Source organism: Haliotis rufescens, unplaced genomic scaffold (genome assembly GCF_023055435.1).
Source record: "Haliotis rufescens isolate VD_foot unplaced genomic scaffold, xgHalRufe1.0.p SCAF_6, whole genome shotgun sequence".
Classification (NCBI taxonomy): Eukaryota; Metazoa; Mollusca; class Gastropoda; order Lepetellida; family Haliotidae; genus Haliotis; species Haliotis rufescens.
The window spans coordinates 45,992,094-46,016,255 of record NW_025964334.1 but is presented as its reverse complement, the minus strand read 5'-3'; the positions used below and the strand labels follow the sequence as shown (position 1 = coordinate 46,016,255).

Here is a 24,162-nt window from a genome sequence, read left to right as displayed (position 1 = left end):
TCAGTTTTATATCAGCAGTAAAGTGCCTCGGGGCATTCAGTTACCCGGATTTCTACTTCAATGATTCTATGCAACAGATAATCTAGTTATCCTGGCGCTACAGGTTAATAAATAGTATCCTAAAAAAATCGGTTACAGAATAAGTAACAACTACGACGCAACTTATTAATACCATTAAGCCTTTTCGTCCAATCTTTTCGTAATATACGTATATATACTTTGAAAGTATTGCTATATGGTCATCATCTGCTACCTGTGGTATTGTAATGGACCTGTGGCGTCCAGTTGTAGTGACATTGTGAGGTCACCAAAATGGTGGCAGAGGCAGCTCGGATTTTGTTTTAAAAGATAACTTGTTCCAGAAAATACCCACGGGTGTGTCTTTACATCTTTACGACCTACTATGCCTGTCTCCTTGTCTAAACAAGTTGTTAAACAAATGCAAATCAAATGAAAGGTACACAAATAAGAACAAGAAAATAATTCTGATAAATTAAATTTATTGTGCAAACGTTAGCTGTACAAATGTCAAGAGTTTTCAGGGATGGATATTTTACAAACCTCCAGATGCCAAGCAATAATATTTTACAAATACCAACCAACAAAACAACATCAACATAAACAATTCGGTGAAACGCTAGCCCTTGAAACATATAGTCACTGAATGGAAACTGTAATACTGATGCGGTCTGATAACTGGAATGATCGAAAAGCCAGAATTTGTATCTGCGCATGTCAGCTGGTCATGCGCATAAGTCACCGGATGTCCATAGCAAGACGGCAGGGTCTTACATTTTGTTCCCCTGGAGCAGGTCAATGTCGATGGTAATACATGAAAGACAATATGGTGTCTATTGCGACTGTGTTTGTCGTGTAGGCCTCTTAGTTGGCAAGATTAAAGTAGGCATAATACTGTTAGAAAACTGACCTGGACAAAATACTAAACTCATCCGGTGTACTTAAACAAATTCTGAACAGATTGTAATGATGGTATGAGTAAGTGACTTGGGTTGGTTACAAAGCGTCATATTCTAGCATACACTAAGATTGATTTTGATTGGGCAATATTCTACTCACGGCACACTAGGGGATACAGTAAATCAACATGTTTCAAAACAAAGACAGGAAAGATGCAGTTCTTACAATGAAAGACACATGTTTACTCTCTGGTAATAAACTATTTCAGAATTTAAAAAAAAATATAAAGTCAATATATTAGATTCATCTTCGCCCGAAAACAACAAATCAAAACACTGAATTGGTACCGGTTCCTGGGGTTACTTATGTGTTCATATATCACAGTAATTGTGTGTATATACAGATTATCACACGCTTCAGTGGAGTAGGTGACCTCCACTACCGGACTATTGTATAAAAGCTTGCGGACAGAAGATGTTGAAGGGCATTACACATAATATATCGTGAGAAAACAGACATGTTCACAAGTACCAAATAATTTGCAAAAACACAATACGTTTTCACACGTATCCTTCAAATCGGTCAGCTGACCTAAGTCTGTCACAGTGCAGTATGATACAAGATGCAAATTGTTCAAATTTCCTTGGGTAGAAATTGAGCACAATTATGAAAATCCTAGGCTGGTGTGCACGTCCCTAGCAGGTAGGCATCTGGAATATGGGTCCAACTTTGGGGTCCATGGGGAACCCTTTCCTCATTCCCATACACCACTGGGAGTCGATGCGGAGACTGTTGTCCTTGACGGAGATGTCGTGTTCCAGAGTGGCCTTGGTCTTCATGAGACGCGCCAGAGACAGCTCGGAGGACTTAAGACGCTCCTTCAGGATGCGGACAGACTCGCGGATCTCGTTCACCTCACGCTGTAGTCTGAAAACACAACGGAGGTTCAAGAGGGGCGCCGTAACTTAGGTAATAACGCTCTGATTACAATACATGTGTTACCAGCAATCAAACTTTAGAAAGACTATCCCCTAAATGTTTAATGTTACAACTTACAACTGATTTTGTATGTTCATTGTTCGTTGTTCGGACTAGGCCACTTTTAGCAAGGTTCCAGCAAGGTCATGGTGGGGTCACAAGACATTAAAGCACCATTTAGCAAGGGGCTAATCCAGCTCCCCTTCAGATATTGCAGTAGTCGTGTAAATATCCCTTTGTTTGACGCCAATAGCAGCAAGTCAAAAGAGGCTCTGAAATACATGGAATTAGCCTAAGGATGTATTCTCCCCAATCCCAGAGTGGTTCCATGTTACAAATGTACTCACGACTTCATGACGGGGTCGTTGCAGAGCTCCACGTGGATTCTCCTGGTTCGCTCGTCAAGACGGGTCTGTGCGACCTTCATCGGGAGCTCCTTGTCCTGGATGGCCTTCCTCAGCAGCTCGATGTTCCTCTCCATGTCAAAGATCTCCTGCATGGTCTGGAGGAAGAGGGAGAAGAAAGGGGTTACATGGAGCATCACAGGCAGCCCAGACATTTGAGGACATCTCCCATCTTTTATGACATGAGTCACTATAGTTTTAATGTATATAACATTTTACCCTCTGCAAGTGAGCCTGCAGCTTGTTCCTAGCATCTGTAGTCTCACGGATCCTCGTGTTGAAGTTGTTGTTGACCGAGTTGAAGTTGTTCCACATCTCGTTTGCACATGCGCGGAGACAGGTGTCGATGTCGCCTCGCAGTCTCTCGGAAGCTGCCCTCTCCTTTTGGGACCGGGCGATGTTCTCCTGCGTGTAGCGTGCCCAGGACACAGGAATGGAAAGGCTGGGAAAGCAAGAGGGCTTTATTACAAATAAGCAGTATACTACGCGGTGTCCATTGCTTATAGTTAGAGGTCTTTACATGTCATATTACAAGTGTTTCTTTATTAGCAACCATCTATGTTGATATTCTTGTCATGGGAAAAGAGAAAGGGAGGCTTTTGTAAAATTAAAATCACATGGTCATGGCGAAAGAGTCCAAAGAGAGAGTGGACGTACGTGTTGTCGATGCCCTCAATGCCGGGGTAGTAGCCTATGCCGGCAGAGCTGTTCCTGAGCTGCTGCATACGGTCATCCAGGTTCTGGGCGTGGTGTTTGTCCTTGGCGTCAATCTCCAGAGCGTGCTGGGCAGCGCGGTTCATCCTGGAGAGGAACAGACATTAGTGAAGCATTGCAGTACAAGACAGTGAGAGTCAAAGATTGACCAGTCTTTTTTCAGGGAGTAATCTGGTCGTCCATCCTGACAATCGCTTTTATAAATACTTCTTTCAACACACTTTGTTCTGCTGCTCAGGAGCGACATATATGGTCTTTCATCCATGATGCATTATGAATCCCTTGTTACAACCGGGCCTACAGGTTGATCAACTCCAGTTAAGTCATGTACAACTAATTAGACTGTAAATAAAGAGATTACCATACCCATTAGAAGTATCCTCTAAAATCAGAGTCCGTTGTTCGATTCCAACAATATCATAAGTATGACGTTTATGAATCACTATCAAATAGTGATGATACCAGGGGTTCGCTGAAAGGCGTGGCACCCATCACAAACACATGCAAAGTCAGTATATTTGCTGAGGTGTTTCAGGGCTATGTAACTTACTTGAGCTGGACAAAAGCCTTCTCCAGGACCTTCTTCATCTTAGACTGGCACCTCCTGATGATGTCAACTTCCTGGCAACACACAGTGATGGACAATACAGACATGGTACATGCAACAGAGGTTCCTAATCCTTGGACGAGTGTACATGATGCACAACTACATATAACATTATTTGGTTACCTCTTTTGTGCCTTCCATGATATTCTCTTAACATAGTGAGACAAAAGTGAGTTTATACAGCTTTCGTATAGGAAGGTTATATATTTCATGATGGCAACTGCTTCTTAATTTAAGAAATTTATTGATTATGTTTGGTTTTGTATCGACTGACCCTGATGAGTGTCTTCTCCACTTCATCATTGACGAGGTCAATGCCCTGCCTCTTCTCCCTGTGCATGAGACACTCCTCGGCCACGTGCAGGGGGTTGGCGGTGTCACCTAGAGCCTTCTCCAGGGTGCGCTTGTACTCCTATGACACACGTGTGGGCTGGGTAACTAGTGCGCCATCATATATATACACAGGAATAATTCCTGTTACTTCACAGTCTCAATAACTGATAAAAATTGGTAAAGATATTTGTGTTTTACACAATACACTGGAAGAACATGATAGTTACCGTTCATATAATATTTGGCTAAAACTGCGTATATACGTTACTACCAATGTATAAGATCATGTATAGATTATGTCAGGGGTAATATCTAAGGATGGCTTGATGTATAATATAGGTATCTGATTACATACTAAAATTTAGTATATTGTCATATAGAGGCTATGGAAGGTAAAAGAGTTAAAGCTTGTATTAAAAGTGATTGCAAAAAGAAAATCTACGTGCCTATCCTGAAGATGAAAAAACGACAACTAGAAAAGTAAATCTACAACGGCTCTAACGGAAATCCTAAATCAAAGACACACATTGACACATTGACAAATCTGTTGTACATGATTCTCCTGGTTTGACGGTCAGTACACGAACACACACACGGACAGCAGCAGCCGACCGACATTACCTTCATATTCTCAGTCTCGATGGCCATGGCGTTAATTTCATTGTTAAGTTCGCTCTTCCAGAAGGTGATGTCATACACCCTCTCCCCTGGTAGTAGGAAACAACACCATTGGTCAACTACATCTTACACCGAGAAAATAAACATCTGCGCATGTGCATATCGTTGAGTCATAAAATATATAGGCTTAGCCACTGGTTTGATATCTGTTTTCTAAGCACATGAGCATATGTTTGAATGTGTATGAGTGAAAGGTAGAGAGAAGCGTGTAAGAAGTTAGCAATGAGCGAAGAAGCGCCACACATATGTGGCTGTATACCTGAAGACTACCAGTCTCTCTCTCCACACAATCTAGTTCTTTGTTAAGTTCGCTCTTCCAGTAAGCAATGTCAACCACCCGATCGCCTGCAGGAACAGAGCGGCCAGAAGGCGTGAGCCACAGAACTTACACCCATGTGTTGGTAGCAATACATTTTACACAAAAAATTAATCATTATCTAAGATAAGTAAAGTTTTTTTTATAAGAATTTTATAAATAGTATGGTAAATATGAATATCAAAGTAGTTAATCATAAAGGAGTCGTTAGTTACATGACCATTGCCTCTTGACAAGATGTCCCTACCCCCGGGCAGGCCGGCCCCATGTCTCACCTAGCCTCTTGGTGACGTCAGTCTGCCTGTTCCTGGTCCTAGCGTCTGTCTCCTTGACGGCCCTCCACGCATCAGCTCGCAGCCGCTCGGCGAACGACCTCTCCTTCTCAGACAGGTTGAAGTTGATGTTGTTGGAGAGGGACCAGTCGTTGTGAGAGTAGCGGGAATACATGCTGCGGCTGTAAGGAACACGTCATTCAAACATATCACTGGTTGCAGGTGGACAGATAGCGTGTCTTTTGGCCGGGCTATGTGAGGCCGAGAAGAGGATGCATACAAAAGATGGGTTTAACACTGATACAATAGTTCAGTTATACAGGGTATCTACTTGACGTAGGAGTAACGTCATTCTGGTACATGATCTTGACGCTTACCGCACTGGTACAGACTACAAGTACGGGCACATCCAAAACTAAAACTTAAACTTAAACCCAGCAGATCCTGCAGACTAAAGGATGCAGTTGTGGGATGACGTCGGCGCCTGGTCAAGACAACCCCGGGGCTTAACGTAGAGCCGTTTAATATCCCATGGAGGGGTGGCTTTTAGTTATTGAGATCGGATAAGTTGAAGATGGGAGGATAGGGTACTGGTAAACTTTGACTGAAATGGGGTGAGGCTTGAGGGTTGGGTACTTACGTGGCTGGGTTGAAGTAGGACTTGGCGTGGCCCATATCCATGGAACGGCCTGTCGCACCAAGATGGCGGGAGATGGTCTTGTCAGTGACGTAAGGAAGAAGCTTGGACATCTCGGCTGTCATTGGGGTAGCACTGCGCGTGCGCACAACGGCGGGATAGTCGTAGTAGGACATGCTGGGGGCAAGAGCGGGATGAAATACAGTGACAACATCTGAACACCACATCGGGGCTATAATGAAGATGTCATGGTTCATCCAGTACACATTATGGAATCGGCGTACTCCCAAATACAACTACACAAAGCACCTGAATGTTACCAACAGAATACTTGCATCAAATAACGGAAGGCAGTTACCAAATTCAGGTTCTGACTTTTACGACAGCCCCAGACGTGCAATTGCCATACACGGAACTAACGCCGATGAAGAGGAGATTGCTTCGCCTTAAACTACAGAAATCAACCAGATTTTATTAAATTTTCAAAGGTATCAGTAATTTGCTTTTTGTGAACACAATAAGTAAGTCCAATACCTTGGGATTACTGAGACGTGACATTTCTGTAGGTTGGACAATTGTTCAGGATTGACCCAACTTAAGTCCTTAAGCCGGCATAACACCGCTTGAGTCCAAGCTGATAACATTGTTATAACCAGAATTACAGCCAGCAATTGCTGCCTGAGTGTTCTCAATACCTCCACTTGACACAGTCACTGACTGCCTCACAACCACGCTTTATTCCTCTGTAATTATTTTATTCCTGTACCGATTACGTCTGCTAATCGATCAAATCGAATGTATTCACACAGCATGATTACTCTTGTACTGATGTTACGTGCCCGTGCATTGTGACGTTTTAAGACCATGCTACGTTCAAACGACACAGTTATCACGAACGAGTCCTCCATGATGGAGACATGAACAGGTTAACCAGGGCCATACTTTGGTGTCAGTTCTACACACCAAGAAAGGTTTATGACACCCAAAAAGGTATATTACATGTCTTATCTGTATGGATGGCCATCATGCCGATAGGGAACGAGATACAGCACACTCCACTTTCAATATTAGGCTTTTGCATTTAATGTCAATCAATTGGTTATTTTGAATAAATACCATAGTGTTAGAAGTCAAACCTAAAAAAATAATAATTCAATCTCATCCATTGTTGTTTACCTAATGAAGAAATGGCATGCAAGTAAACGTCTTGGGGAATCACAAGTAAGAAATTGCCTTCAAATACTGGCCCGCTTTAAAGATTTTGCAATTACGAAATAAGTCAACAGAATAATCTTTCCTCCTCTGTCTGAAATTTTGGATCCATAAGTCAGGAATTAAAAATAACGCCTTAAAACGTCACTTTTGCTTTGTTAGCATCATGACTACATGTGTTGTCAAATAATAAACGTCAAACTGATTGTTTTGTCTAATTCCATCATGCAAGGCGCCATCACTGTGCCGTCAACTCAACACTGGCGACTACAGCCAGGCTGGTGCCATGTTGAGGGAGATCCCATGACCAAGCCCTAGTATGTGTCCACCAGAACGTGGATGTGCACATAGGACAATAAGTGCACACGCTGTTTTCATAATGTCACAGGGCAATTGATGTGACGTGCAATGGCCCCGGGGTTGTGTTCGATACTAGCACAGCTAGAACACGGATTGGTTGAGCTAATGTTCAATGACTGGTGTTGTCAAAAATTATTTATACATTTAAAAAGTCAATTCAGGACAGACTTTATTTTACACGGCCATGGTGAATTATGAGGTCAAGTATATAAATGTTTGAAGTATGTCCATTATGTAGAACAACTTGGCTAAAAAGCACCGTGTTTTCATTTATCGAATGGCATGTATGAAATATTTTCTATTTCTCCAATAACACATTTGAAGTATTTTCCATTTCTCGAATAACATATTTGAAGTATTTCCTTTTCTCGAATAACACATTTTAAATATTTTCTATTTCTCGGATAACCTCAACTCAACACCAGGAACACACATAGTCAGGTGGTATACATAACTCTATCCTATGTACATAAGCCGGTCGGTCTGCGACTGACGCCACAGATATTGCCCCCTGTATCTGTAGATGATAATTACAAACTTGGTGCACGGGACTGGTCGGCTGATGTCAGAATGTTTGACGATCAGCCACAGACACCACTGCATGAGATGTCACGAGGGACGCCATGGATACATCCACTCACAACATCCTTATCTACATCATCTTATCTGACGCCAGAGCTTCATCAGCCGCGACTTCCACATCGTTGTTTTATTCATCACCAAACACCGTCAATGGCAATGGTATTGTCTACTGTATAGAGTCAAATTCAGAAGTCGGTTCTTACACATGAAATTCAATCAAGTATCATCTACAATATTATAATGAAGTCAAGGCGATATGACCAGAGTATTACGTTGTATGTAACTACTATCAATCGCCAATGGTAATATGTTGAAATCAAATACTGATGTCCATTGATGCCAAGTCTAGCACAATGGTCAACTGGCTTTTGGCAATACCTGCCATATACTACAATGAGTGACAGAAAGACTCACCGGCTCATGATTGCTGAATAACTTAAGCAATATAAACACAACGTCTGATGTGGTCCGCTGTGCTCAAACAAAATGCTTCTGTCGTCTGCAAACCTAATCTACCCGAGCAACCATGTTGACATAGAGACTTCCTAGCAACAAGTCACGTGAACAGCGCGCGCAATATCACTTCCACTTCCGGTGAAAGTGGCTTTTAAAAATAATGAAGTATGTAAGCAGATTTGTTTTAGCAGCTTACATAAGTTCAGGCCTCTCGAAATATTTGCCGCCCTTTGCCCAAGTGCCATCTGCTCATCGGGACCTGACATAACAATATCTTGATCGTTTTCAAGTGACGTCAGCTCTCCAGACTAGAGATCGGCGTCTCCCGCGTCTCCCCGTATGTTGCTGGGGGAGGTGATAAAGTATTGCATGATTTATTTGCCTCTGCCAGAAGGGAGATCAACATGTCATATATCTCTAGATAGGACGGCACGGGGCCCTGGAGATGTACTCGAAACGTCAAACTGATACCTCACTACAATGGTCAAACTTTTAATTACCCCGAGCAAAGCCCTAGGTGGATGGAACAGTGCCTACTAAATAGTATAGTTTCGATGAGGGTAAAGCTTAATGAAGGCTTAATGATTCATGCGAGGGGAAGTCATCTCTGATCCATCGCCTCCAAGAACTAAACGTAAAGGTTCCACGAACACGTTATCGTAAGTATATAAACTTTCCTTTATGGTTCATTTCATTCAATTAAACACTTCAAATTCTGAAATGATTTCTCTAAGTAGATATACATTTAATTTTTGTGGTTAAAAAACAAACACTGTTTATAATAAAAAAAAGACATTTGTGAGTACCATGATGCGATACATTATATATAGGTAGTAAGGAACACGGCAACATAGCTGGCTATCGTGTATCGATCAAGTGTTCAATCGACTCCATGGCAACAAACGACGTTGCTAGCTTGGCTTGAAAAATTAAACAGAAACGTTGTCTAATTACTCCCTTGCTGTTGTGAGCCTCTTATATCCAAACATGATAAAGAGAAATCAAATCCACCGTGGGCGATCCTCTGTAAGGTACATGGTGATACATGTGTGGAAGGACGAAGCATATTTCAGAGGTAATAATCAAATGTCTTGAAATTCACCAAGATGTAGTTTATCATTGACCATGTATACACTATAGTGAAGGCTGATAGATGTGTGTATTCAGATAAGAAAGGTCGTTAAGTAGACATACAAGACACTATTCTGTCGTTTTCGAATGTCACATGAGCGAAAGATGACACGTATGGTGTATTGTCAAGTTTTTGTCACGTCTCGTATATAATTAATGTTCTATTCATAAGAGATAAAACTTGTTTTCTTTCCCTGCATCCCTATGTGTTCCAGTTGGTTTGCTGGGACCCCCCGCGAGACCCATGGGAGCCGGTTGCCTTAGCAACCTACACAACCCAGCATCTTTACTTGCTTCATATTCAAATATTGAGTTTTTTAATTGATACTTGTTTTATAGATGTGTATACTGGTTTGTTCTGGTTGAATTCACCAGGAATCCTTCTTATATTTGCTTGTGATCTTTAAGAACGTGTGATCGATTGCTATCCTTGAACATATCATAATTCAAGACAAGGGTATAGTGATTGATTAATTAATCTGAGTGGCTGTACGTCACGTATAGGTACCCAGGTAACAGAATATAGGATCCTAGGGACGTTCAGTTACCCTCAGCTGCCCTTGACATGACCAAAGGGGGAAAAGTTAAATATGATACAATTTACGAGCGCGACACAAGGTCCCTGCTGACACGTAACCTCGCTTCAGAAGCACTTGAACAGCAGTAAGTGTTTGTACTGCAATCATGAAGGCTTACAGTATTAATTTGTCCGAGTAGGCTGATGGTTCAACGAGCAATAATCAGTACACGCCGCCCTTGTTCGGAGACGTGGCGGTTTGTTGACAGTTGGTCTGAGTGTGATGCTCTAAGGAACTGTTCTCACGCAGATATCCCCAACCCATGTCCCTAGTCGCGAAACAAAACCTTGATTTGAATGAATTGCCCATTAGCTACATGTGTATCACAATACCAAAGGGAACCATTCACCCGTACAAGTATAGGACGCACACGTTGTACGTTAAAGAGATATTATTATTTTTCTGAACAGAGACCTCGACGTTTTTTTTTCGGGAAGCAAAAACTAATTCAGTCTCGTAAGCAACTGTAGCGGCATAGTTTCCGCAAAGAGAGATTGTTCTTTCGTAAAAAGGCGAACTATCATTGTTTTACTTTATTGAACTATTTCAAAATAGATTCTTTTACCGAACAGTGCCATAGTAATGTTTTGTTTGTTTATTTTTTTTGGCCAAACAGCACTCTGCCAACACATTGCCAACATGAAGTTCTCCATGAACTGCTCAGATTCTCGTGTCCTTCTGGTACACGTCACCCTCATTTTAACACCTTTGGGGCAGACCGGAAGTCATCATTCACTCATAGATCCGCGAGGGTGTTCTGATGCGGCCTCACCCCTGGCAGCGTGCAGAGACAAATCACCGACTTAGATCACTAGATCAATACACCTCCCGACACGCGAACCGGCTACCACTGGGGCACACTCACATACATAATGTACCATCTACTGCCGGTAGAATAGCAACTCCGAGAAAGTGACTAGCTTTGTGTAAACTACACGTGTGTTTAATCAGTTGTGATAGCATTACACGAATCGTTGTTCATGTTATAATCAATGGTAGTTCTGCTAAATATACAGTATTGCAAGACTCTCAGCCTATCCATACATCCACGTGAAAACTTCCAAGTATTCTCAATACCAGTACGACATAAAGCAATCAGTATGGCTAACTTGAATTATGGCTAACCAGATTAACCAATTTTACTAATTCATAACGGTAGGGATTGACTGCGGCTTTAACCGTTGTCTTTAGGGACAGGTTGATCTTCGTTTGTAATACCTACAACAGAAATATCAATTCTTCTCAATAGTTAACTTTCAAAGACGAACCCTTTCACACCATTTACCCTTTCAAACCATTTTACTATTTCACACCATTTTACCCTTTCAAACCATTTAACCTTTTCAAACCATTTTACCTTTTCAAACCATTTTACTATTTCACACCATTTTACCCTTTCAAACCATTTTACTATTTCACACCATTTTACCCTTCAAACTATTTTACTATTTCACACGATTTACCCTTTCAACCCTTTTTACTATTTTACACCAGTTTACCCTTTCAACCCTTTTTACTATTTCACACCAGTTTACCCTTTCACAGCATATAGACGTTGTTAGAAGACATACCCTCTTCCCAGACTGACCATTTGTGAGCCATTTTGTATGTCGGTTTTAGAAGGCAATCCCTTGACGATGACTTATTTGTACGTGCTTCCGTCGCATTGTGGCTGTGTATTCTTGAACAAACCCAGTAATACATTGCAGGTTTATATTGGCCCCAAGTGAGATACTACATGGGTCTTTCACGCTCTTAAACAATAACCACAATACATGTGCCATTTGGATATCTACACCTGCGTTCCTATAGTCGTCGGTCACAGAGAATTGACCCAAAAGCGGTTAGCGTTGTCGTCTACAATAGACCCCGTAATCTCAGCAACACAGGCGCTCTGCAGAAGGTCAGGGCGTATGTAATCACACCTACAGGAACAATAGCTCAATGCAACAATACTCTTTAACTATAGCAGTCAGCTCGATAGTATAACTACATATTAGCCTTATGAATCCCGGGCTATTTGTAACACAGCATATGTTGCTATTATTCCATGCAAATCTCATAGATAGGTATCACAGCTTGGGAACCTTGCTTGCCTTAGCCAACATTTGTAAACGAGGTTTGTGGCTATGAATAGAGCTGTCAGCGCCCTGAACTGCGCCAGGGAAGGGCGTGTTGTAGTGTGTAGAGGACTCCCGACCCTCGGTGTTACCTGTCTCCGTGACGCTGTACTCACGGCGAATGTCACCCACTGGGAGGGGACCTGTCCCCGGGACTGACAGAAAACAGCGGCCTTTCACGCGATCTGAATGGTGATTCAACAACCATATGTCTACCCTAGTGTGTCTATAATTCACTGCTTAATCGCACGCCTTTACCTGGCTGCGAGGGATGACGTGACCGAACCCCATGTTAAACTACCCGGCTCTGCTGTACAAAGGCGTGTAACTATAGATTAATGATTAAATATTTGTCCTCACGTGTGTTACGGAATAGCATGATCAGCACGTTCGGGTACACTATTTTTTAACTGAACCGTTCCATGTCTGATATCAATAACTGAAAACTAATCGATTTAACACCGCATTAGTATATTTACATCTAACAATATTATTGTCAACAAACGTTGAAAGAAGCACGTTTTGTAATTGGTGTCGACATGCGTTGGAAATGAGTTTCGGGTGGGGGTCGGATGGGAGTGACTGCCGTGATGTAGGCGGGTGTGTGGGTTGCTTGTTAAACTGCGCTTTTGTGACTTCGTTTGTCTGGTGAGTGAGTTAAAAAGTTAACGTCACATTGGCATTATTTCAGCCATATAGCGACTATTGTTTGTCTTAGGCTCACGGGAACAAGTCACTTTGACCAAGAGGTGTTCCTGCCTGTGCAATGTATCAACTATACCAGAAGCGTGACGTCTCTATAGGTGACTATAGGTCGGTATAACCCCAGTCTAAGTGCATGATATAAAACGAGTGGGAAAACAGCATTACTGGAAGCACTCGTAAACTGCAACTCTCAATGTCGTATGTGATTATTAGTACTTGCTCTATACATATTTTCAGCACAGTGGTAAGGTGAATAAACCTCATCAGCAATATATACTTGTTTACTGTCAGCACCAGTGCTCGATGTCGCCCTCATCCCTAGTTCTGTATTGCCCAGCAGGCACACGCACGTAGTCACTACTCGCTAGGTCTGTTTCGTTTTGTCTGCTTTAAGAATTTGTAATTTGATTGATTACCTTTCTTGCGTCTTTTGATCGGGTTTAACGCATGAATAAAACATTCTGGACTGACTTTGCTCAAAGACGAATATTATATATATATTGTAAGAAAACATGACTTGGTCACGCAGGAAAGGATTTGATAGTTGAGATCCGATGCAAGCCAACAGGGAGTGTTATATTTAAACTAACATATATTTACATCTATAATACAGACATATATGACGTAGATTGTACGAGTGATTTTTTAAGTATTTGAAGTCCACAAATTGATTTGATTTATTTAAAAATATGTTTTATTCAATATTTAATTAAATTGATTGCAAAAAAGTTATTCAAGTAAGGAAACCTTCTCCTTGAAATTTACATTATCGTACTATCTTATCACAGACTGAACAAAAATTGTTATTTGGGTGGATATTTTCTGTCGTGAAGACTAAGCATACAATTTCATAAAAACACATTCCCCCAAAGTATCCTTGATCCCTAACTTTTTTGTTCAGTATATATTATGGTTCCACGGGGTTATCTAGATTGCAGTGAAACGTCGATGTAACATGAATCTTGTGATTAATTATTGACAACACTATGCACACATTTCACAAATAGATACGGCGACATGTCTGGGGTGGGTTTGAGACTAGTCAGACATGACGTGTGTCTGTAACCTGTACATATCGACGTTTGACTGAATGTCCGCTCTGTACTCAGTCACTCGTGTATCACATGCAATCAGCACGAGACAATTGGCGCTATTATGTAAGGGAGATAACCTATTGTTGTATTGATCACAGAAATCAATAATGCTATTGACGGGTATGGTCCCAAAAACAAATAAACTTAATCCTCTGCCGGGAGATCCGGCCACTTCACAGATGGCCGACAAACGACCAGTCAACAGAAATAGACCTTGATTTACTGTGTTAGTTGATCATATAAACATCAGGTTTAATGCCAACATACACATTATTGTGTGAATTATTGGCCCCTCTCTCATGAATATGTACTGAACAATCAGTGATAGTGATCTCAGTTGAAAACTGGCTTTAGAGAATCACCAAGGAAATTGAAGTGGTTTTTCAAGCCGTGGTCAGTAATACAATATTATATTCGCTTACATTACATATCTGCCCTGAAAACGTAGTATTACATATATCACTGTGAACGTGAAATCATGACATTTCACAAGACATTTGACATGGAGGCATGACATTTGACATTTAAAAAACTATCGTCAATCTTGAGAGATCTCGTTGCCGCACCCATACATGACAGTGATAAAACGAAGTTAGATCATCTTAGGTCACTCAATCATTGATTTCCACGTGGTATTCATGGTATCTGACTGCGTCTCGGAAGAGATCAATGTAAATATGAATATAAATTTAATATATCTACTGTCAACGTTCTACCCGTCGACTGCCACCTTATCTGTATGGCCTGCGGGAGATCGTCCTCGCGCCCAACAGTCCGAACATACGTTTACACCAGCAATGTACATAATCGTTTCAATATAAATAAGCAAAAACATCCTTACCCAATTCCAGACATACGAAATAATTATAACAGGAATACATCGTTATTTCAATAAATTAAAGTAGTTACAAAAAGTTATCAAATGAAATATATCACTTCGCCTTGGTTGCTAACGACATGGCGTCTTGTTGCTATGGGTCTGTGGCGCCAAATGAAGACCTGTCATTATATCTAACAAAGTGGATGGTGCCTTACAATATGTTTCTATGCATAACATAATTCAAAAATTAATAATTAATAAAATCTAGAATAATAACGCGAGTTGAACTCACCTGGAAGAGAGACGGTAGCGACTGACGAAGTAAGGTGCAGAGCGTTAGTGTGACTAGCTGGTTGGCGGACTGGGTCTTTGTTAGATCGTTGCCTCGATATCGCAGGCTATTTATACGGGGGCCAATGATATGCCTGGCTTGGTGCACTAAACTGTTACTTACGCCATGTTACGGACATCGACAGTATTATCCATGTTTGAGAGAGATTAAAATGCATTGTAATTTGAATTAATCCCATATCAACTGTTTTGCTTAAGCCAGATTTCACGCAGTGACGGTGTAGCTAGGCCTGTTGTTAAGTGGACTAGGGGATAAGAAGGTAACTCTGCCTCCAAACCTGGTATATAAACGTGGGCCTGTTTGTCTCCAGCACCCACTCTCTCAAGTCCCAGTCTCCACTCAGGATAACCTGTAGCCTGCAAGGTAAGAGAGGGTCACCAGCTACCCCTTGAACGTCGTTTTGACACTTTCCAACTTACCTACAGCTTTTCTGTATAACTCACTTATTGGATCATTCTAAAAATTAGATATATTCTGAAACATTTTTGGCGAGGGGTTCAAGTATCTGAAATGATACTTTCTTCCTAATGCAGCAGTAATCTAGACTTGCCTAGTATTAGTATGTGGGCTGTATTCGGTATATTTGCTTCAGGGTCTGTATGACAGACTAAGGGTACCCATTCAGTGATTTATTCCAAGAACATCGTCGGTGCCTATAACATCTTTGAGTTATTGCATCCTGATGCCTCCGTGAAATTAGCAATCCCAGTACGTATATCGTCAGTATATTGGCTTTAGGAATGTGATAGAGTTTAATCATCAACTTTTTCATCTCTCATCTATATGAGAACTATAAATAGTTCATCTAGAAGCATTTGAAAAAAAGTTATTATTATCATTGAGTTCCATGCCAGATATTGGCGTTGCTATGCAACCCCGACTGAGGGTGGACGTTACATAGCTCGCACCAGACTGCTCTACGGAACGGAGGGTATATAACGGAACCTAGATTATCATCCTAACTATTCTTGGTTTGATTTAATGTAAAATGTCTATCGAACAGTTACGATTACGGGAAAATATTAAAGAAATTAATACGAAATTAAAACCAATATTTTGATAAATGTTATATTTCTCTTCGGTAAGTAACGTTATTTCACATGGCACAATAGTACAAATATTTTGTTCCATCTTACTGGTGTTTTTTGCAAAAAAATAATTACACCGGTTTAATGTAATGTTAATAAAACCTCCATCTGTTGCCACTAATCAAGTGCTACACATATCTGATGTGGGGTGGGACGGCTCGCAGCGGGCGACTACACACGACCCATACAAATCCCCCCACGCATTCTCCCCCTGGAATCATCTCTACAGATACAGCAAGTGTATGCTAAATTCAAAGCAATCACCTAGATCGATGTTGACATGGGGTCTGGTTTAACAACAGAGCTATACTAGTGGTCAATCACACTTGGCATATGTCCCGTGGTCACCTCGGCGCTAGGACAATGGTCACAGTTAGGTATAGCCCACACCTAGATAATTAATTCTTTACATTGTCACAAAACCTAAATATTTATCAAACAAAAGTAAAGTGGATAATGACAGCTGGGCCTAACACGTGGTACTTGCGGAGTAAAGCATTTTTTTTTTAAACGGCCTCTCAAGTTTGTTAAGTGGTAGAGCAACTTTGAAGACAGGTCCAGGACTTTTCTTACAAACAGAATCAATACGCCTTCTCGTTTACTGAGCGATAGAGATGTCAACATGAAATGCCTCATCGATACTTAGTGAATTATTCAGTGATCACATTGATCTGCTATTGATCGCACTAGTATCATCATTATTATCGGCAGATTGTATACCGGGTGGGAATATATCACAAAAGTATATCATTTTTTATATCTTTCTAACGCCCGGCACTCTGATATTATCGAATAATAGGAAACCCCGGCAATGTTAACTGATGCATTTCAGTTCAAGATTCCTGCAACTGAGTCTCCGGTGTTATAACGGCAGCACAGTCTGTCTCCGAGAGTCGAGCTACCAGTGCATTGATCACTTCAAGTCGAAGCGACTCACAATATACCTCCGCCAGATTAGATCTCTCTCATTTCATTTCGTCACGGATTAGCGCTAACCCTTGCCCTGGCTTTCATTCTCAACAATTCAATCGTGTACGATCGGTTTACTCTATGTAGCCCCAATACAAACATTGACTGCAGAATGCACGAGTCAGTCAGTCGGACCATTGTTGGAACTCAACTCAGACCATAAAAAATATCTAGCGTTAGTAAATCAGGTTCCTAACAATATTGAATAATGTACAGCGGCATTATCACAAACCCACTTGAAGACATGCACACGCTGGTAACTATGTATATAATCTTGTGTTGTTGTTAAGTGAAGGGAATGGTAGTTAGAATTAGTGAACCCACTAAAGAGAGCCGCCTGGCACAACTCCCACGTCAAGAAGGGAGGTAACTCTCATTCTCTACCATGTTCCAATGGGCCTTCTTTGACTAATGTCGCCTGTAACATAACTAGTCTATACTACAACCCCGGTATTAATGTTTCATCGAGTGTATGATCTATTAGCAGGTAGTTACGTAAGTTAAAGGCTCTAATATCCCAACAAGTAGCAAATCGTATCACAAATACACGCTCTCCTACCCAGCACTACCAGCTGTAAAGCTATTACTGCCAACTGATCACCGCGCAGAATATAATGAATGGCACACACAGTGAATGTTGATAGGCAGAGCCGAGTCAATTCTGTAGACATACATCCTTGTGTTTACAATGTGTGTTTCGGTTTAATTGATTGTAAATATGTGATCCTTTTCAAAACTGTTTTACCAAACCGATACGAGTGATCATATTCAGTTTATCAGAGATCAAGCGATTGAACATCGCTGTATCCAACACAATACAAATACTCAAATATTGTCAACAATTTACCACTAACGTCTTGCAGCTTATCCGGTAATCCTGATCTTAAATAATTAGGAACAAAATCTGGATTACTCGTTGAGCAGTGATTACCTCCGCAGTAAATGACTCAACTATGTAGGTACTCTTGACACTTGCTATAGAAACAGTGGCCATGACGTCATGGGGGACTGACAACGATGCATGGCAAGACACTGACCTGCTCGTGACCTTGAAACACGGCAGTGAAACAGCAAGGGTGAGGTGATAGTCTCCACATCGCTGGGTTCCGTGGCTCTACTAAGATTATAGCCATGGTGTTTTCACACCCGGCTGCGCTTCATGCGATTACCAGTTTGGCAGTTTACCAAGTTTGATATCCAGTACAGGGTAATCCGATCTGGGTTGAAAGTTGGGGGTAGAAATCAGGTGGAGAAATAATAGCGTTCCGATCGACACGTGATTAAGAGTTCATTCATCCATGTGCCTATCCTTGCATAAACGGAGCTGGAGTTGATAAAAGACAATGTATCAATGTTCAGTTCAGTTCCCACTTCTGACGGCTTTCCTTATGTCCACCTTGCGGTATTATCACCTCAAGATGAAACTTATTGATATTTAAACCATGTGAGAAGACCTTAATTTCTTCAATGTTAACCATGCCACCATTTCCCCCCTCCAGCATGTCCTCCTACGACTTCCCATCCGTTGTCCGAACCCCCAGTGCCACCCCAATGACGGGTGTTCTACCCTATGTCGCCGACAAGACAATCACCCGCCATCTGGGTGCAGCAGGCGGGGGCCATGCCAGGTCCTACTTCAACCCAGCCACGTGAGTACATCTACCCACATCTAAACTGTCTCTGATTCCCCCTGTACCCCTTGATGCTCTGTAACTCCCTTTCTAATGAACGATACATGCGTGATCAGCATAGCCACACAGTACATAGCCCGCCCATCTCCGGCTGAACACAGGGAACGTACGGACGGTGCTATCCTATGTAATTGGGCAGACCTTTACTCATTAGTCGCCACATACCTACTCATTTATCAACGTGTTCATCAGCTGCCATATAACTAATTATTTATCAACTTGTAAATTAACAGCAACAGTGTCAACGCTCGCTACACCCATTCCGACTGGTCCCTCTCCAACAACGTCAACTTCAGTATGTCTGAGAAGGAAAGGGCGTTCGCCGAGCGGGTGCGTGCTGATGCCTGGCAGACTGTGAAGGAGACGGATGCACAGACCAGGAACAGACAGACTGACGTCACCAAGAGGCTAGGTGAGTCAGATGGTGGTAGACTACGTCACTCCGACTACCGACGTCTCTGTGACATGTTTACCTTCGTGTCTATGACATGTTTACCTGAGCTGTCTGCAGACACTTTTTAGGTTATCGGTTATCAATAAAAAAACAAGTATTTTACAAACGCAGGATCGTTGATCCCCAAACTGAAACACATTGACATTTACTTTACATTCTCACATTTACTCATGTAATATTACAAGTTATCACAAAGTGCCACCATGAGATTTGATAAAAAACATTTTTATATTTTGTCTTTTTATCCTAACAGGGGATCGAGTGTATGACATCGCCTTTTGGAAAACGGAACTCAATAATGAGATCAGCGCTATGGCCACCGAGACTGAGAACCTGAAGGTGAGGAATGATGCCGAGTGATGCCGAGTGATGCCGAGTGCGCGGTGTCCCTTGTTCACCTTAAGCTATTGAGAGGCTGTGTTGATAAGATGGCCACCTGTTTATCATTTTTAACTGAAGTCTTATTACGATGAGGCAAACTGGCCATGATAACCCATCCTCTATGTTTTCACCTTGAATCGCACATAAAGATGTTCCCATATATTCCAGGAGTACAAGCGCACCCTGGAGAAGGCTCTATCTGACACCGCCAACCCCCTGCACGTGGCCGAGGAGTGTCTCATGCACAGGGAGAAGAGGCAGGGCATTGACCTCGTCAATGATGAAGTTGAAAAGACTCTCGTGAAGGTCAGTCTGTGAACCAATTGCCAAGATAATCCAGACGCTAACCGTCTTATAGCCCATTTCACCTCGGTACACCCAGCCCGCAAGTAAAAGTCCGGGTCACCGTGACAGTCACTGAGTCAACTACTCCCCCCTCAACGTACCTGTAGATTAGCGTCTGCATGCTAGTGTCATTGCCAGTAGTGTAATATAGACACCTGTATAACTAACGTTGTGTGACGCACCACTGTGTAGTTATGCCATCAAAGAATTAGGAACCTCTGTTGCATGTACCATGTCTGTATTGTCCATCACTGTGTGTTGCCAGGAAGTTGACGTCATCAGGAGGTGCCAGGGTAAGATGAAGCAGGTCCTGGAGAAGGCTTTCGTCCAGATCAAGTGAGTGCCTTACACAATAGGAAGCAGTGAATGTTGTTTTACGCCGTAGTGAGCAATGTTACAGCTCTATCATGCCCCGTCAGTAATCAAGTCCAGTTCAATCAGGTGTTCATAACGTATTTAGCGGTGAGACGCAATCATGGAAGACGTACCTTGTAAGCACTCGATCCCCAATTTGTTTCTAAAAAAACACATAGCAAGATTGCAAAAATATAGTTTTGTGGCAGACAATTTCTTTTTCTTTCAACAATATGAAGCGTAATTAGTTTTTCCAAGGATTTTCGGGGACAATTTTCTTTTGCGATAAGATCCTAAGCCAGGGATTGATGCTGCCCCATTATACTCTTGGGATCATAAACAAAATTTGACAACCTCTTCAACAGCTGTGTATATGACAGGTAGTATTTTACCGTTAGCTCTGGGGGTCAGTACCTCCGGGGTATCAATCACCGTGGTTCACTGGTTACCTTCTCCCCACCAGGATGAACCGCTCTGCCCAGCACGCTCTGGAGATTGACGCCAAGGACAAACACCACGCCCAGAACCTGGATGACCGCATGCAGCAGCTCAGGAACAGTACTGGCGGCATCGGCTACTACCCCGGCATTGAGAGCATCGACAACACGTAAGTGTAATATCTTGTCACGTGTAATAACACATCGCTTGAGACGTCCTTTCAACCCAACTGTTCAGAGTGAAATATCTGTTACTGAGGTTTTCTCTGTTCTGTAGAATCACCCTCCCCGTGTCCTGGGCGCAGTACACCCAACAGAACATCTCCCGCTCCCAGAAGGAGAGGGCGTCGTCGGAGAAACTCCGCGGTGCCATTGACACCTGCCTCCGTGAGTGCGCCACCAACATGTGGAGCAACTTCAATACTGTCAACAACAACTTCAACACCAGAATCCGAGAGTCAGAAGACGCTAGAAACAAACTGCAGGCTCACTTGCAGAGGGTGGGTTGCTTTCAGTCACAGTTGAGTAGGGAAATATTTGTCGTTCTGCAGTGGTGCCGTGACTGATATATTGATCTTTCTCGGTCAGAGCGAACAATTCCTTTTTAGTTTTGTCTGGTACAATATTCGGTTTTGAAATAGCTTGAATTTCAAATGTTCGGATTTTACCGCATTACTTGCATTAACTATGTCACAATGGCTGGCGACAAGTTGAATAAATCTGCCTGATGTGAAAACAGGAAATAAAGTCAATTTTGTTTTCATCACCTAATACACCAAACAGGTAACGTGACCTTCGCATACAGTATATCTATATATGCCTCTTCTCCCTCTTCCTCTAGACCATGCAGGAGATCTTTGACATGGAGAAGAACATCGAGCTGCTGAGGAAGGCCATCAAGGACAAGGAGGCGCCAATGAAGGTATCCCAGAGTCGTCTTGACGAGCGAACCAGGAGGATTAACGTGGAGCTCTGCAACGACCCCGTCATGATCTCGTGAGTATATTTCCTCTAACACTACACTACATATCTTTACTAAAAAAATGAAAAAAGATAATGTTAATCCTAATCTCAATAAATGACAAATATTCCTCTCCTTAATTTCAGACTGCAAAATGAAGTGCGCGAGATCCGCGAGTCTGTCCGCATCCTGAAGGAGCGTCTCAAGTCCTCCGAGATGTCTCTGGCGCGTCTCATGAAGACCAAGGCCACTCTAGAACACGACATCTCCGTCAAGGACAACAGTCTCCGCATCGACTCCCAGTGGTGTATGGGAATGAGGAAAGGGTTCCCCATGGACCCCAAAGTTGGACCCATATTCCAGATGCCTACCTGCTAGGGACGTGCACACCAGCCCAAGGATAAACCGACTCTAGTCAGTCAATCAGCATTTACTCACCTGAGTCCTAGTTAACCTGTTATACATCAGCAAGTACATTGTAAATTATCACACCGACCTGGTCTTTTGACCTTGTTAGTTGAACATGTTTATCAAATAAAATGTGATAAAACAATATGTGATTTGTTATATGCTTTGGGAGACTGAATAACCCGTTGTGATCATTCCCTGAAACTAAAAGTAAACTACACTGGTCATTCATTCACGCTCGTCCGCTTCAAGTTTGACGAGCAGCTAAAGTAATACTAATTACTTTATGTTTGGAAATCAGCGATCAAATTCCCACATGTCCGAGCTACAGGTTTCTCCCTGTGCCAGATACATCGTCTACGGTCGCATCTCCCATACTTGAACAGACTAACGATATAGTCGACTAACGATAGTCGATAGCACTACACTCACTTTGTGAAACGTGCCTTGAGCAAACGTCTAATACTTCTCTGCCTTCCTTGGTCACTATCACATAACGTCTGACTTGGAAAAACACATGCCTAATGCAGTCAAACTTCAAACCAGAACGCCACAGACATCCCGATATATCAATAACACTTCTAGATTAAAATACACTTCTAGATTAGTGGCGTGGCTTCACGTTGGGAAAACAGTGTTACTTTGAAACAGAAAGTCTCGAGCTGCCTTTAAAAGATTTTGACCACAATTTAAGCAAATGAAGGCTTGATTTTTCTAGATGGAAACAAAGCTGTGTGGTCTAACACACATATCATCTTACAACGGGAGCTTGGTTCAGTAATAAGTGAACATCATTCTGCATTAAGAAGTGTGAGAACAGAAAAGAAAATGAATGGGCGTGTCTCTCAACATTTATCTATTTTTTTCGCAAAATCGTAATTCATAAGTGATAGACAGCGACAGTTACCTTGACCACTGTCATCGGTACAAACAATCATTATTCGCCTTCACATAATCAATGAAAGACCCAAGCGAGGTGTGTAATTTGACTGGGACCTGGGGAAGTATGAAGTCTCTTGATGTCAAGTACCCGATGAACCTACAAGTGAATGACCCAAACAGTGACCTCCAAATTGACAAATCATAACTGGTTTTAAACACTTGACTTCTAACCTGGAGAAAATGGTTGCTGTCGTCGCTCTTACAGTGTGTTTACTATGGTGATTGTGTGTTTCCTCAAAACATATTGGGGGGCACGGATGGCCCAGTCGTCCAAGGCGCCGCTATTCGCTGTGCAGAATTGCGTCCCTTGGGCACGCCAGAAACCTATGATTGTGGGTTCGAATCCCGGTTCGCCCGTATTATGTTTCTAGGTTTGTCAGCACCATACCCGTGCTCGTGGGTTTCACCGAAGTGGTAAACGTCTGAGACCTGCATCACTTCGGGCTTTCCTCCCACATTAAGCTGGCACGCCGCGATATAACTGGAATACTGTTAAAACTATTTTCGTTAAATCTTCCATAATAGTATTGTTCCCATTGAAAGCAAAGAAGTGTGAACATGTTAATTGTCAAACAATTCACTTGGTCGATGTGTTTAGAAAGTTCATATCTGAGCAGTTTTTATATGTGATTCTTTAACGAAATTATATTCTGTTCCATGGAATCGTGCGTTTATTGTGGCTCTTGGTCCACGTGTGTCTCCGTCAGTTATAACTCAAATACTGTTTCGATTAACCCCAACTCCTGTCGAAGGTGCTTCCCTTCCTAACGATTTTAAAAAAGAAATCAAACTGTGAATGTGGAATGTTGTAATGTCAAAGGTCAGTAAACTAAACGTGTGTATGGGGTCAGTGCTATTCACGAGT

At 42.0% G+C, this 24,162-nt stretch overlaps 2 protein-coding genes across 6 annotated transcripts; one reads left to right on the top strand and one right to left on the bottom strand.

The window, feature by feature from the left end:
* Nucleotides 1-483: 483 nt before the first annotated feature.
* On the bottom strand, nt 484-15,330 carry LOC124142926 (tektin-3-like). 3 transcript variants are annotated; one of them, XM_046511649.2, is made up of 10 exons: nt 15,208-15,330; nt 5,861-6,034; nt 5,224-5,402; nt 4,576-4,661; nt 3,896-4,033; nt 3,565-3,635; nt 2,958-3,101; nt 2,520-2,742; nt 2,244-2,398; nt 484-1,845 (listed from the first exon to the last, which is right to left on the bottom strand). In XM_046511649.2, the coding sequence occupies exons 2-10, from the start codon at nt 6,031-6,033 to the stop codon at nt 1,614-1,616; spliced, it is 1,401 nt and encodes a 466-aa protein (XP_046367605.1). In that variant the 5' UTR covers nt 6,034; nt 15,208-15,330; the 3' UTR covers nt 484-1,613. The 3 variants fall into 3 exon arrangements, with proteins under 3 accessions (XP_046367605.1, XP_046367604.1, XP_046367603.1); XM_046511648.2 differs by lacking the exons at nt 4,576-4,661; nt 15,208-15,330 and adding exons at nt 4,892-4,977; nt 8,426-8,574; XM_046511647.2 differs by lacking the exon at nt 15,208-15,330 and adding an exon at nt 8,426-8,573.
* LOC124142925 (tektin-3-like) lies at nt 8,979-22,500 on the top strand. Of its 3 annotated transcripts, none has more exons than XM_046511644.2 (10): nt 8,979-9,126; nt 18,824-18,973; nt 19,249-19,427; nt 19,723-19,808; nt 20,019-20,156; nt 20,461-20,531; nt 21,013-21,156; nt 21,264-21,486; nt 21,828-21,982; nt 22,094-22,500. In XM_046511644.2, exons 1-10 carry the CDS (start codon nt 9,056-9,058, stop codon nt 22,323-22,325), a joined length of 1,449 nt encoding a protein of 482 aa, XP_046367600.2. In that variant the 5' UTR covers nt 8,979-9,055; the 3' UTR covers nt 22,326-22,500. The 3 variants fall into 3 exon arrangements, with proteins under 3 accessions (XP_046367600.2, XP_046367602.2, XP_046367601.2); XM_046511646.2 differs by lacking the exon at nt 8,979-9,126 and adding an exon at nt 9,488-9,542; XM_046511645.2 differs by lacking the exon at nt 8,979-9,126 and adding an exon at nt 15,491-15,630.
* The last annotated feature ends 1,662 nt before the right edge of the window (nt 22,501-24,162 follow it).

What these genes read in the sequence shown, in the direction of transcription:
- LOC124142926 (XM_046511648.2), bottom strand. An exon ending in TGGAGAAGACACTCATCAGG is followed by an intron (nt 3,636 to 3,895) that starts GTCAGTCGATAC and finishes GTGTGTTGCCAG; the next exon opens with GAAGTTGACATCATCAGGAG. An exon ending in TGCAGGCTCACTTGCAGAGG is followed by an intron (nt 2,399 to 2,519) that starts GTAAAATGTTAT and finishes CTCTTCCTCCAG; the next exon opens with ACCATGCAGGAGATCTTTGA.
- LOC124142925 (XM_046511644.2), top strand. Translation starts at nt 9,056, where the DNA reads ATGCGAGGGGAAGTCATCTCTGATCCATCGCCTCCAAGAACTAAACGT. An exon ending in TGACGTCACCAAGAGGCTAG is followed by an intron (nt 19,428 to 19,722) that starts GTGAGTCAGATG and finishes TTATCCTAACAG; the next exon opens with GGGATCGAGTGTATGACATC. An exon ending in TGCAGGCTCACTTGCAGAGG is followed by an intron (nt 21,487 to 21,827) that starts GTGGGTTGCTTT and finishes CTCTTCCTCTAG; the next exon opens with ACCATGCAGGAGATCTTTGA.